At 41.8% G+C, this 14,017-nt stretch overlaps 1 protein-coding gene across 2 annotated transcripts; it reads right to left on the bottom strand.

Annotated features, from left to right (window-relative positions):
• Positions 1–6,617: 6,617 nt before the first annotated feature.
• On the bottom strand, positions 6,618–13,024 carry P2RY1 (purinergic receptor P2Y1). Of its 2 annotated transcripts, XM_030329637.1 has the most exons (3): positions 12,608–13,024; positions 10,984–12,175; positions 6,618–8,875 (listed from the first exon to the last, which is right to left on the bottom strand). In XM_030329637.1, exon 2 carries the CDS (start codon positions 12,144–12,146, stop codon positions 11,022–11,024), a length of 1,125 nt encoding a protein of 374 aa, XP_030185497.1. In that variant the 5' UTR covers positions 12,147–12,175; positions 12,608–13,024; the 3' UTR covers positions 6,618–8,875; positions 10,984–11,021. The 2 variants fall into 2 exon arrangements, with proteins under 2 accessions (XP_030185497.1, XP_030185496.1); XM_030329636.1 differs by having other exon boundaries at positions 10,984–13,023.
• Between the last annotated feature and the right edge of the window lie 993 nt (positions 13,025–14,017).

Below are 14,017 nucleotides of genomic sequence, written 5' to 3'. Positions count from 1 at the left end.
AGGAAGTGGACTGGGAGGGTTCATGGGATACTTACTCCATGCCTTCCCAGATCCCAACGGTAAGACACTGTTATCCCAAGAAGAGCGTGATACCTGCTCACAGAACCAGAAATGAAGGGCTTTTGTGAATAGCGACAAGGGTGACTAAACAGAATACTGCACATACATAGGTCACCTCATGAGTTGCAATGTTAAGAGATGACAGTGTGTACCAGATGCCCTCCTTTCAACAATTCGATGCCTTTATGGATGTAAGTCACAAGTTCAAGAAAAAGGGCAGGAGAACTGAACAATGTGAAATTAAAACTATGCCAGCTTAGCGAAGAGAGGCTCAAAACATTAAGGTGAAGCATAGAAAAATAAGTGGAATGCTTCTTGCAGAGGAGACCTCAAGGTTTACACACTATATTCACATTTTGTACACCTCTGCTTTCCTTTCCAACACTCCATTTCCATCAGAATTAAAACCATTATTCCTGATTCTCCAGATGGAACCTTGGTCATCATTGGCTTTTCCTTTTCTCCATTGCACTCACACACCACAGCTGTTATTTCTTCCTACAAAATATTTCATGCTTCTGTCTCCTTCCACTGCCACCACCACCACCACCAGTCTTTGAATGTCCTCCTGGGAGCAACAGTGTCTTAGGAGGTTGCCGCCTCCCTTGCCAGATTCTCTGCAAAGCCATTTCCTGAATTTAAAATTTTTCATGGATTTCTATTGCCTAATACAGTAAATTCAAACCTCTTTGCTTGTTCTTTCACTCTGCGGTGTTATTTTGCCTAGTTAACCTTAACTTGTTTCACCCTCTGAGCCCATAGTGAGTCTATTTTCTCCCTTTCTTCTACCTAAGGCCACCCTCTTTGCAACCCATTGCCTTTGCTCATTGTTTTCTTCATACCCCAACCTCCAGATAAAACAAACAAAAACGAGGCTGATACCTTCCCTTCTTCCTCCTGAATATTAAATTCCATCCTGCCTTTAAACCCAACTGTGTAACATATGGCTTCATGAATATATTTTCTCAGTCCATTCTAGTTCAGCCAAAATTCTCTTCTCTGTGAAATCCTTTTACACTCACAGATTGATAAAAACTTACCTCTTAACTGTTCTCTGTTCACAGACATTTTTGTGCCAATCTAAGTACCTTCTATATTCATGTCACTGTTTTGGAGGCAAGGGATATAGTAAAAATATTTTCTCATGATTAGGCACAAACTTTAACCAATCTGAATGGACATCTCACCAAACATCCATTAGTCTGTTCCTGTGCGTTAATTGAATGCCATTCCTGCTTGGGAATACACCATATATTCCTAAATCAGCCCCATCCCTACCCTGGCCACACCTACCTGAGGATAAACAAAAACACTGACTGTGGGAAATGACACAACATTGGCATTATAGTCTGTCTTAGGCCATGTCTATTGCTGTGTAACAAACTATCCCAGAAGACATAAATAACCATGGTTTTATTTTCCCTTTAGGTTTTCCACACAAGTCTCAGCCAAAGTGCCTTGTCTTTGTCCTATGATGTCTGAGGCCTCAGCTGAGAAGACTCAAGCAGCTAGGAGTGACTAGAATGGCAGGGTATTTGGATCAAAGTCTTCTTCACGTACTTGTCTGGTATATGGGCTGGTAGGATTTGAATGGCTAGAGGCTCTTTGGCTTGTGAATGCTCTGTATCCCCACACCCCTCACCTATACCCCTACACCTCTCTTTTTAGCACCCTGTGGCCACAAGGTAGTTAGCTTCTTACATAGTAATTCTGAGCTCCAAGAGAGAATGTTCCGAACAAGGCAGAAGCTATGTAGCTTTCTATGACTCAGGCTTAGAAGTCATATTCTATTGGTCAAAATAACCACAAACTCTCTCAGAACCAAGGAGAGGGACCCTACATCACAGTTGTTAGAGAAACGGCAGTGAATTTGCAGTCATGTTTTAAAACACTGCACAGCTCTCAATGCCTAAGGCTAATCCATTCCCTTTTCCCCAATTCCATCAATTTGAGAACAATCTGTCTTGACTATGGGGAAGCTTATTGCCAAAGTTGCTAATGGAATATTGGTTATTTACACCCTAATGAAATATTAGGTCTTTCCACAACCTTCCTTTTTTGTCCTCATGGTCTAATATGACCCCTTTGGTACAAGTTTCCTTGTCACAAAACTACTCTCCTCCAGTTCACTCCCCTCTCCTCCCATTTCTACCCTTTATTGACCATATATATCTCTTCCCTTTTTTGGGACTGTGTTCTAGAGACACAATTCCTTCTAAAGGAAGCTTCTATACTCACAACCATCTCTTCCTAAAAGCTGCTAACAACTCCTCAGTAAAATATCTCCCTTACTCATTTTCCCCATAGAGGCCATTTTTATCTTGCCACCTTTACACACTAGAGAAGGGATAGGTATTCTAGCTCCCGCTAGTTGCCCTCTTACTCATTGCTGCCATCCACCAACCTTCATATTTGACCCTGTAATCTTTTTGCCCTATAATATTCCTATCACCTAGTGACCCAGCCAATGCCCTAGCCTCACAGTTAACTTCTGTCCTCTACTATGATGGTGTTCAACTTCAGTACCCACATCCACTCCTTCCCTAGACTACACCTTCCCCTTTGTCTTTTTCTTTTTTTTTTTAAGTTTTATTTACTGAGAGAGAGGGCACAAGCTGGGGAGGGGCAGAGAAAGAGGGAGAGAGAGAATCCCAAATAGGTTCTACTCTGTCAATGCAGAGCCCGATCCTGGGCTCAAACTCAGGACCATGAGATCATGACCTGAGCCAAAACCAACAGTCGGATGCTTAACTGACTAAGCCACCCAGGTGCTCCTCCCCTTTGTCCTTTTGATGTCATCCATCTACTTCAATTTCCCCCATGGACATTTTCCCTTTGGCATTATCAAGCAATGTCTCTTTATAGCTTTTTCTCTCTGTTTTCTCCTCAAAGTACTAATTTGTTTTCCTCAATCTCTTCACCAAAACACTTCAGTGATCAGAAATAATTACTATTTTTATGAATCTAACAGACTCTTGATAGTCCTTTCTGTAACAAGTGACATAGACTTACCTCCTCACTGAAACTCTCTTCTGAGACCAATTTCCTCAGGAGGCTGTTGTGAATCTTCTAGGATTCCAGTTCTTTCTGTTCAGTATTCTCCTCTGTCATCCCAATGTCGGTAGGCCTATGGTTTACCCCCTCCCTGTAGTTATCATTTGTGAATGGACAATTTCCAAACCTCTATCTTTTGCTACAACTTTGTCCTGAACTTCGGAATGGCATTTGTAATGACATAGTGTATGTTTCTGACTGCATATCTTTTAGATATCTCCAACTTAGCAAGCACTGCAGGCTTAAATACCACCACCCCACAACAGGGAGATATTACTAAACTACATTTTGCAAGGAAAGTAGTAATAATGATGGTGACTTATTTTAAGAGAAAATAAGCAAATGTGAAATCTACATGCTAAGCTATTTCAGCGAGGCAGATTTTTTTCATATACAGGATGGATACTGATTATTATAACCAGTGTCTTCAGGGATAGGCAATTCTTTCAGATTATCTCTCTCACTGAAAATGCCATTCAAGAATATCACCTCTGTGTTTTTATTTTAAGCTCTGTAGGCAACTTTTTGATCTATAATTAAATTGAACAACAGGCATATGTCTTACTGTGACTGGGATGTAGCCATGGTATATTCATAAACTGGTGTTCTGGTTGGTAACTGATTCTCTTGTCAGTTTTCTTGGTGTGAGTCAGTGCTCCAGAGTTGGTGAACTCTAGGTGAACTGTTGAGATCAAGTTTCTGTATCTGCAAAACTGAAGATCAGACTTTGGACTGTGGCAAGTGAAAATAGACTGAATCTGAGAGGTGAAGCCCAGCTAAAAAGGTCAGCATACTCTTCTTGTTGATATATTTTTAGCTGCACACATTTTGATTTGCATCTTTGTCCCACACAGTGTATATCACAATGCAAAACATCAAAAAAGTTGAACACTTGCTTATTACCTGACCTCAGATATTCAATGGAGAGTCCAAAAGAAAATATATGCACTCGAGTCCACAACAAGAAATTCTAGGAGACCCACAAAGTCTCCACGGCATGAAAGAATATAACAGAAATAAAAATAGTAATAGAAACAAACAACAGCAACAAAACAGCATATGGGGTGGCAAAGTCCTTAGCAGCCTCAAGAATGATATACCTGACATTTACTGAGGGTATATTGTGAAGTGCCTTGCATTTTTTTTATTTCGTGTAATTCTCCCAACATCTTTGAGCTGCCATTTTATGCCCAATTTATAATTGAACACAAAGCCAGAAGAGGTAAGCAACTGTCCAAGGTACACAAGTAATAAGTGGTAGAATTTGGTTCAAACATAAGACATTTTGAGTGCAAAGCTGCTACTCTTGAACATAGTGGACATTTACTGTTTTACTGTTAACTTTTCATACCAATGAGACTAGTATGAAGAGCTGAGCTTCAAAGTTCACATACATCTGTTTCAATTATAGTATCTATGCTACAAATAGCTCTCCTTGCTGATGAAAGCTTAGATGTAAAATGTAAGCTGAATGCTGTTTCTTTGGGAGTTCCAAATGTGATCTTAAGAAGTATTGTAAAAAGAAGACACATATAACAAAATTAACAACCAAGTCCCTCTTTATTTAAAAGTCATTTTGAAAAAAAAAATCTCTCATACCCTATTCTTGTAACCCCATACCTGTACTGAGTAGTGTAGTTTATGTTTTTTGACTAGGTCCTCAGAGAAATCAAATGACCTCTAAGAAATCAAATGCCCACTGTGACCCAAGACACAAGTACATACAAATAACATGTTACTTGTATCAATATAGCATGTGTTTCTGAAATGAAAATCATAAAGCCTTACAGAGTAATGGAGTCTGGTCTGTTTTGTTTTGTTAAAGAGAGCTCATCATCACCCACTAACGGGTCAAAATCTACAGTTTGAAGAGTCCTGCAATGTGGAAGGAATGTTCAAGCAGGAGTGAGAATCCTGAGTTCCTTGTTGCTCCACTTTTGAATGGAAACCTGTACTCTCACCATCAAACCAAGGTGATAGGATTCAATCAGATCATCTACACGGCCTCTGTTTCAGTGGATTGAGGATTTCCCACCTTGATACTGGTGATTTTTCCTCATCAGGTAATCTGGAAAGGCAGTGCATTTTTCCTCTGTGTGCAGTACTGACTGCCCCACATGCCTCCTGTGGTCCTACGCCTTTATCCAGGTCTATTTTTAAGGGGCTGCAATACTGTCAGCTGCTCGGCCCCAGGGCCTGACTGCATCCACGGATCTGTCCCAGCAACTATGCTAGTTGAAGATGTCAGTCCCCAGGGTCCACCCCAAAGCAGCATAACCTTATAGGGTTAAAGCAAGTAAGCATGGGAGTAACATCAGTATGGATGTGTAGTGACATCTGTTGTATCTTTCATGCCTCATCCCATCAGACCTCTAAACCATAACAGATCTACTTTGAATTTTTTTTTACATTTGGAACTGGGAACTCTGACCATATCTGGGGGCAAAATTCTCAGCATTCTGAAAAGAGCATAAACTTTTGGCTTATTAAAATAAAAGAATTTAAAAGCAGGAGAATTTACTTACAGGGAATGAAGGTTCTGTCTGACTGTAATCCCAATGTGACTTTGAAAATCAAAACATTCTCACAGCTTCGTGGTAAATTCTTAAATCAGAAAAAATGACTTTCTGTATTATTTCTGTGTATGCACTAAATAAACATACACACCCACAAAACTCTACCTAGCTGATTTTAATAAGGGAAGATTCTAGTATAGCTCATTAAGGAGTTAAAACTGTAACTTAAAGCTGCAAGTAATTGGGGCGCCTGGGTGGCGCAGTCGGTTAAGCGTCCGACTTCAGCCAGGTCACGATCTCGCGGTCCGGGAGTTCGAGCCCCGCGTCAGGCTCTGGGCTGATGGCTCGGAGCCTGGAGCCTGTTTCTGATTCTGTGTCTCCCTCTCTCTCTGCCCCTCCCCCGTTCATGCTCTGTCTCTCTCTGTCCCAAAAATAAATAAACGTGGAAAAAAAAATTAAAAAAAAAAAAAAGCTGCAAGTAATTTACAGTTTACTACCCACAGGATTCTGTGACGGGGCACCTGTCTCAGCAGACGACCAGAAAACTCAACACAGGACCATTGTGCACTTACCTTCTCTGCCAAGGAAAAAAAATGGTAATGGTTTAAGCATGCTTCCCTTCCACTCTACACTTTATCACTATACAAGACTCGACTTATATTTTAATAAAATTGAAAGATGCAGGCAATATAGGCTAATGGATAAGCAGAAACCACAAAGAATTCTTAGTATTAACACTTCCATGGATTAAAAATTAAAGGAGAAAAGATTATAGCTAACATTTAAAACTAGTATGAAGATAGGTATTGATTCTGTATTTTTCCTCAACATAAATAATCTTATAAATTAGCCTATACCAGAATTCTTTAACATTTCCCTAGGCCACAGCTTAAGAAATACATACTGTGTCAGTCAGCATAGTGTATGTCAAAGTTTGGTGAAACTTAGGAGTTTTAACACTATAATAATAACATCAAAGCCATCCAATCACATTTCATAGTTTTATTGAGACTTTCAGTTTTAATTGTCTATAGTAGGTTCAGTTCTGTTGATGGTGATCATATCAAAGCTTTCGTATTATAAATAGCAGATACAAAGTTACTGCATGCCTTAGAACACATATACAAACACAATATTGTACACTCACGCATGCAAAATTATAGGAAATATACATTCCTTTTATTAAAAACACAATTACATACAGTTAGTCTGGAATTTGTTAAGCTACCATTGATTTAGATAAACCTGAGAAGGCTCAAAATGTCAAGTAACACTGTTTCCATACTGCTCATTCAATGAAACTACTAATCACAAAGAAATCTAGTCCAACTATGTTAAAATCACAGATAATATAAAAATAAACATTTTTGCAAAAACACAAAAACATACTAGAATTCAAAGTCACAAATTTTGATATGTAACATATATTCCCCTTCATATTAATTTGTAATGATGTGTATGATACAATGTACAACATAATAAAAAATTGTAACAATTCAGCAGCCAAATCATACACAGTTATCACTATAAAACTTGAAATTCAAGTTACCAACTGAACACCTAAAACATTAAATAGCAGTCTTGAACTTGGTGGTAGTGTGTTACTTAGAAACTCCATCTCAAAGTAATTAAGAGTACACGATTACAACACAAAAATGTAAGCAGAACTGAGGACAGTAACTGATTGCACCAGCTGCCTTTTTCTCTCCCGATTTCCCTAGGTTTTCCTTAAATTCTGATATATCTGTAATGCCCATTCCTCCAGACTTCTAAAACGTAAGATCTACTTGGAATTTAGGACAAGGTTTTGCATTAGAAATGGAAGCTTCAACCATATTTGGGGGCACAATTCTAAATGTTCTTTAAAGACAATAGAAACTTGACTATGTCATATAAAATATAGACAGTAAGTCTTAGTCTGGCAAAGATATTTTGTATTTGCTATTGAGCTTATGAGAGTTTGACACCCAATTGTGTGTATATATAGAACCCTAAATAAAAAGGGAAACATGCAAAAGCATTTCTAGAGAAAATTAACCACTTTTATCATAAAACATTCATATTTTAGATCAAAATCTTAAGACTTGAACATTTCAAGATACTGATATTTGAAAAGCATACTATACAGTAATTCATTTTATCTATGCAACACATTATGTAAAATACACGAGTGTGACCTCTTATACATCATAATAAATATAATCTTACATCAGCATATTTGATCTTGCAAAAAAGTTTTCCAATCTGTACAACTAAAGGACTGTGAGCTCCATCCATAAATACTATGTTAGTTACACTGTGCCCAGCTAAGTTAAAGCTTTAGTAGATTCCTAACTACTTACATATCTTTATTTTCACTAGTCCAATTCCAGCTGCTCTGAGCACTGACATGTCTTGTATCCAAAGGCAGTTTACTGTACTGTTTGGAGTCGATTGAGAAAACTTATGGGTCATAGGTCCACATCATGATTGGTGAACTTTGTGAGAATTTTTAGCCAAGGACTGGAATCAAAGAGTCCTGGAAAATACAGTAGCAGATTTCATGCACCTCTGGCTGGCTGTAGTTTTCAGGCTTTACCACATCCCCTGAGGTTCCAACAGATGGATATCATCCAACTTTTTTAATCCATGGAGAATGGTATTGAATGGGTCAAGAGTTCCACAGTTGGCTGAGTGGTGAGGTCATGTTTTTAATTCTGAAACCTACCCTTTGCTGTATATCTTCTTGGTCTGTCTTTTTATCATTTTAATCCAAGTGTACAGTGATGTTTAAAGAGTCAAAGATGCCAACTGGTAAGCCATAAACTACCTTCAACTTGGCATTAAAATAGTTTTGTAGTGTGAAATTCAGTTCGATAATTTTGGCAGTGCTTTCATCCAAACGCCAATAGATTTCTGCCTTTACCATTAAAATACCTGCTTACATCATCACGTTATCAGATCTCTAGCCAATAGTCTTGACCCTCTGTATGTTTTTACCATTAGGACAGATTCTTCCCAGAGACCTCTTTGTGCCTAGAAGGGGTTGGGCAAGATCGTTCTTGTTACTATTTGGCATGTATTCACAAGTTATCGTTGTCCACTGTGTGATGTATGAAGAAGAAACACTGGAAAAAACATGCCGAGAAGTAAAAGGGCTTTTCCAGGCACTGGCCACCTCACTGGATCCACACTCCAAAAGAAAGCTCTCTGGGAGCTGAAACAATGTGTGGAACATGTATTCAACCATGCTGGCATCCCAAGACCTGAAAGAAAGAAAACTGAAGTGAATGGTGAGGAAATACTATACAAATGCATACCTTTAGCTTGTGAGTTCAAGACTGATACAGGGTTTGAAATTTCCATCTTGGTCAGTGTAGTGATATTAATCTTGTGGTACTGATCATGATGCTTAGCAGGGATAATACAGTAATGATCTATTTTATACCTTTTCTTTTAGTGAATGCTTTGGAGGATCCTAACCAAGAGAACCTTGGCTAACTTCCTTCCTCAAAATTGGGGCAGTGGAGGTAGGACATCTACCTGGTTTCTTTTTGATACGGCTTCTGTAATTCTGTGCATTAACCAACACATATATATACTAAAAAAAAAAAAAAACAACAAAAAAAAAAACCACTTTTTAGTAAGGCTTAACACTGCTTTTCTTCATTGATGTTAGTGGCCCGAGACTGGATAAACTGAAGCAAGTCTATGAATGTCTCACAAATGCACAGGCTATTCGGGCACTACAACAACTGAAATCAAGCCCCCATTGTCCCGTCCCTACATGTCACAGCTTCTTGCCTGAAGACAGCCTCCAAATTGCTTTACTTACCAAATGCTTTCAAACAAGTTATTTCACCAACAGTTGCAAGCTGTAAGATTGGCTTTCATTGAGGCTAATTTTGACAGAAATTCTGTTGATGCTAGATTTGTTACGAGTTAGAAATTGTGTTCCCTCACCTTAACTATTGTCCATCATACAAAATTTGACCTGGTTCAGTGGCTAGAAATGCAATATTCACTATTCATTTCAATTCAATATTCATTGAAAACTTATTAAAATTACTGAAGCTTTCATTTGCGCCTGGCAGAGGAAATAAAATAAACGACCAGTAGTTTTCTCTTAAACTATTAGCCTGATGTGCAGTTTCCAGAACTTTTCAGTGGTATGGTACCTTAGGCAGCCCATAGATAGAATTCTCTGTGTTTCCCTTTCCCCTATAGTTGCAGTTTTTTTCCCCTTTAAATATGAAGATGTAAGATCCATTAAATAATTACAGCTTTTCATTCTATCAACATAAATTGTACAAAGTCTACTGCCTTTTTTGCAAATCACATTTTCCCATTATTTTTAAGAGGCAAAAAAAAAGAGCTTTACACCACTTAACGTCCTTATTTTAAAATAGTCTCCTCTAAAAAAAAAAAAAAAAAAAAAAAAGTTGTCTTTTCCTCACTCCCTCATTTGAGAATATGTTTACAACCTTGCATTGTGAATAACTGTCAACCATCTCCCTCTGATAATATCATCATCGTCTTGTCCAGCATTCCTCAACCTTGGTCTGTAATTTATCTGTGATTTTTTTTACATTGTTTTTACAGCTATGAGTGAACATTTGTACTGGAACCCAAACTCCTAAGGCATTGCACAACAGTGGTACAAATAAATGTTCTTTATCACAGGAAGTCTAAGAGTTCAGTGTTTACACGGAATGTACATGAACTTTGATTGTTCCCAAAGCAATTTACCTGTAAGGTAATTTATGCAGGCTTCTAACACCAAACATTTAACACCTAACAGTGAGCAGTTTTCTACAAGTAAATGGGAAATAATCACTTTTTAGGTTTATAAAAGAAGTGACTTTGCTATTCAATTCTCCAAAGAAACCCAGCCAGCCACCACCTATGTTTAGAGGACCAAAGGGACACCCAGCTGAGATCTCTTCATCTGATATTCAATGAATTGAGTTTAGCATTTTTGCTGTACTGTGTTAACTTTGAGAATGTCGAGTTTCAGCTTGTTCCCACCATGGATCACTGACAACTCAGTTTCAAGTGATCAGTTCTCTTAGAGAAATTATTAATATCAAAATAGGGCTAGTACTCAGTGCATTTAAGCAGAATGGCTTGTAAATTCTAAGGGCAGATGAGAAAGTAAATGTTTAACTAGGATAGTATAATTTTATTTTACATACTTTTAGTTAGAAACGGAGGCCTTGAAAGTGAACCCCCAACATGCTAAGTGTGGGGGTGGGTGTTTCTCTTGTTTTTCTTGGTTTTTTAACTTCCTAGTCTCTTGGACTGATTTTTCTCTCAACTTACTAGACACTTAAAGGGGAAGGAAGAAAGCATTTGGCTGTATTAAGCATCCTACCATGTTACGAAAGTGGGTTTTCGGTGATTCTTGTATCTTCACAAGCTTGTATCTCCATTCTGTTTGAACTCAGATAAAATATTGAGGGTCATGTCTTCACTCTTGGATTGCAAGTTGGCCTCACTTCTTCTGGAAGCCTTCCTGGTGGCCCGGGACAGTCTCCTTCTGAAAGTATCTCCTGCCAAGAAATAGAGAATGGGGTCCACACAACTGTTGAGACTTGCTAGACCTCGTGTCACCTGGTAAGTGGCATAAACCCTGTCATTGAAAGCACACATTTCTGGTGTCTGAAAATCCAGCCGGGCCCGCAAATTCATTGTTTTCATCACATGGAAAGGGATGTAAGAGACAGCGAAAACAGTCAGTACAATAATCACCAAGTAAATGGATTTCCTCCTCAGCGGCGAGTTGTCCAGGTCGTTGTAGATCAGAGCTCTCACAATCAATCCGTAACAGCCCAGAATTAGCACCAAGGGGACACAGAACATGGCCACGGTCGTGCACATGCTGTAGATAAAATAACTTCGCAGGTACTCGTCTGAGGTGGTGTCGTAGCAGGTGATGGTTTTGTTTTTCCGGACCTGGGTACCCGAGTAGAAGAGGATGGGCGAGATCCCCACCACCACGATGAGCCACACCAGCACGCTGATGTAGACCGCGTTCTTCTTCTTGAGCCTGCCCAGAGACTTGAGGGGGTACACCACGCCGCTGTACCGGTGCGCGCTGATGCAGGTTAGGAACAGGATGCTGCCGTAGAGGTTCACATGGAAGATGAACCTCTGCAGCTTACACATGGCGTCCCCAAAGATCCAGTCTGTCTTGTTGAAGTAGTAGAAGATGAGCGCGGGCAGCGTCAGAACGTACAAGAAGTCGGCCAGGGCCAAGTTGAACATGTACACGGAGATGCCGCTCCACGGCTTCATGTGGAAGACGAACATCCAGATGGCCACGCTGTTGCCCAGGAAGCCGATAATGAACACCAAGATGTAGACAGCCGGCAGGTAGTAGAACTGGAAGCCCGTCTTGGTCAGCGAGCAGGCGAAGGAGGCTGCCGCCACCGCAGCCGTGGAAGCTGCCGTGCTGTTCCCCCAGGGCCAGCCCGGGCCAGCCAGGAAGGTAGCGTCCGTCCCGTTGGGGACAGCCGGCCACGGCCCCTCGGTCATTCTCTCTTCCCAGACTCACGCGGCGGCTCCTAGGGGCAAGCAGCGGTGAGAGGGCGGCAGCGGCCAAGGGCGCACCGAGCATCGGAACAGCGCGTGAGCTGAAGGCAGCGGGTGCGCGGGATCCCCACCGGAGGGGGCATACGCGGGCTCGCCCACGCCGGCTCCGGCCCTGCGGGCCATGAAATCCACCCCGCCGCCGAGACCAAGCTGGGCTGGCGGCCGGGCCACCAACTTCCCCGCCTGGCCACCGTGCTGAGGTTATGCAATAGGGCGCACGGGGCACCGACAACTTTCCGACTGAGCTTTCCCGAGGGGCCGCGAGTCCGCACCGGAGAGCTCAGAGCGCGTGTGCCCGAGGTCGAGCCAAACTCGCAGTGCCGCACTCAGTGGGGGACAAAGGCACTCCCCAGCTTGCTGTCCCCAAAGATCAAGTTGGGTTGGGCATCTTCTTTTCTCCCTACCTTGCGATCAAGCAGCTCATTTCAGGGCCCCGCGCCGTTTCCTCCACGGCCCCCAGTGCTCAGCCTCTGGGGGCCATCGGAGCGCGCGCGTCACCGCACACCCGTGCGCTTCTGTGTTGTGTTCAGCCTCCGTGCAGCTCGCGGCCCCTCCTCAAGGCCCCGCTCGGGTGAGTGCAGGGGGCAGGCGGGCTCCCTGCGAGGGTGGGCGGAGTTTGGGCACCCGGGTGAGACGGCTCCCGGGAGGCTAGGGGCGTGCCTGGCAGAGCCAGACCCGTGGTTAGCCAGCGCTTTCCCGGGCGTCCGCCTGGAGTCAGAAGAGGCTTCTGTGGAGATCTTCACGGTGACCGAGCGACCGCGCTCAGCCTCTCCCCCTCCGCAGCTACCAGAGGCGGCGAGGGGGCGCACGGGTCCGACTGGCTGCTGGGGAGCGATTGGCCCGGGAGTGCTCCCTCGCTCTTCCGCCAGCTATCCGGCAAAGTGAAGTTGCTGACACACAGGAAACCCTTCTGACTGCTCGCAGCCTTTGCGTACAGCCCAAGACAGAAGTCTCTAGAGCCCTGAAGAACCATGCCAGGTGTCTGCAGGTTCCTAGCAGCAGCCCTCAGTCCCCAGCTGGGAACGCCCTGCTGTGGTAGTGCTCCTCTCCTCAAAGAGACTAGATTCCAGGCACTTGCTGGAACCTGCTACTCGGAGAGAGTGAGAGCTTTAGAAGGAGGGAGGGTTGGGAGGGGGGCCGGGAGAGTCTTTCTGTCCTTTTAGTCTGCTTCTTAGCTTCTATTTCAATATTTTTAAATTAACCCAGTTGGAATCAACTGAGGTTATTGGTAACTTAATTTCTAAAAGGGCCTTATAAGCAGAGTATCAGTATTTCATATTGCCTCGCACTTTTTACCTTGATTCCTACCACCGACGGGCAACACCAGCTCCCCAAATTCAACCCCCCCCCCTCCGGTCCAGTACTTTTAAAGATCAGAGGCAGCGCTTTATTATTTTAGAAATAAATATGTTAAGTACAGCTTTATAGAGATAGAGGTAAAGGTCCATTACAACTCCCAAGTAATTAAGGTATGATTTGGGGGTTTTATGACCAATCCTATTCCTTTAGGTTAAAGTGATTAGTCACAATGAGCCCTTGTAAATACCTTGGCAATGTAGGTTGGGACTTCCTTAAGTATCACACCTCTTGAAAAACTCGTTTTCATGGCTTGAGTGTATCAAAGTTTTAAACAGCGCACTTCCAAATTGTATTTAAGTGTAACTGGAAAATGAATTACTAATGTTTCAAGCGTATGTTTAAAGGGGCTCTCACAGGAATCTAGCACTTCTTGGCCATTTACTAATTAGAGGAAAAAGAAAATCTAAGAAGAAAAGATCTACAAAATATATACCATAAAGATCTCTTCCTGGTCC

Source organism: Lynx canadensis, chromosome C2 (genome assembly GCF_007474595.2).
Source record: "Lynx canadensis isolate LIC74 chromosome C2, mLynCan4.pri.v2, whole genome shotgun sequence".
Taxonomy (NCBI): Eukaryota; Metazoa; Chordata; class Mammalia; order Carnivora; family Felidae; genus Lynx; species Lynx canadensis.
This window is presented reverse-complemented; position numbering and strand designations above follow the sequence as displayed.

Coding starts and splice junctions, on each gene's coding strand:
- P2RY1 (XM_030329637.1), bottom strand. CDS start 12,146: ATGACCGAGGGGCCGTGGCCGGCTGTCCCCAACGGGACGGACGCTACC.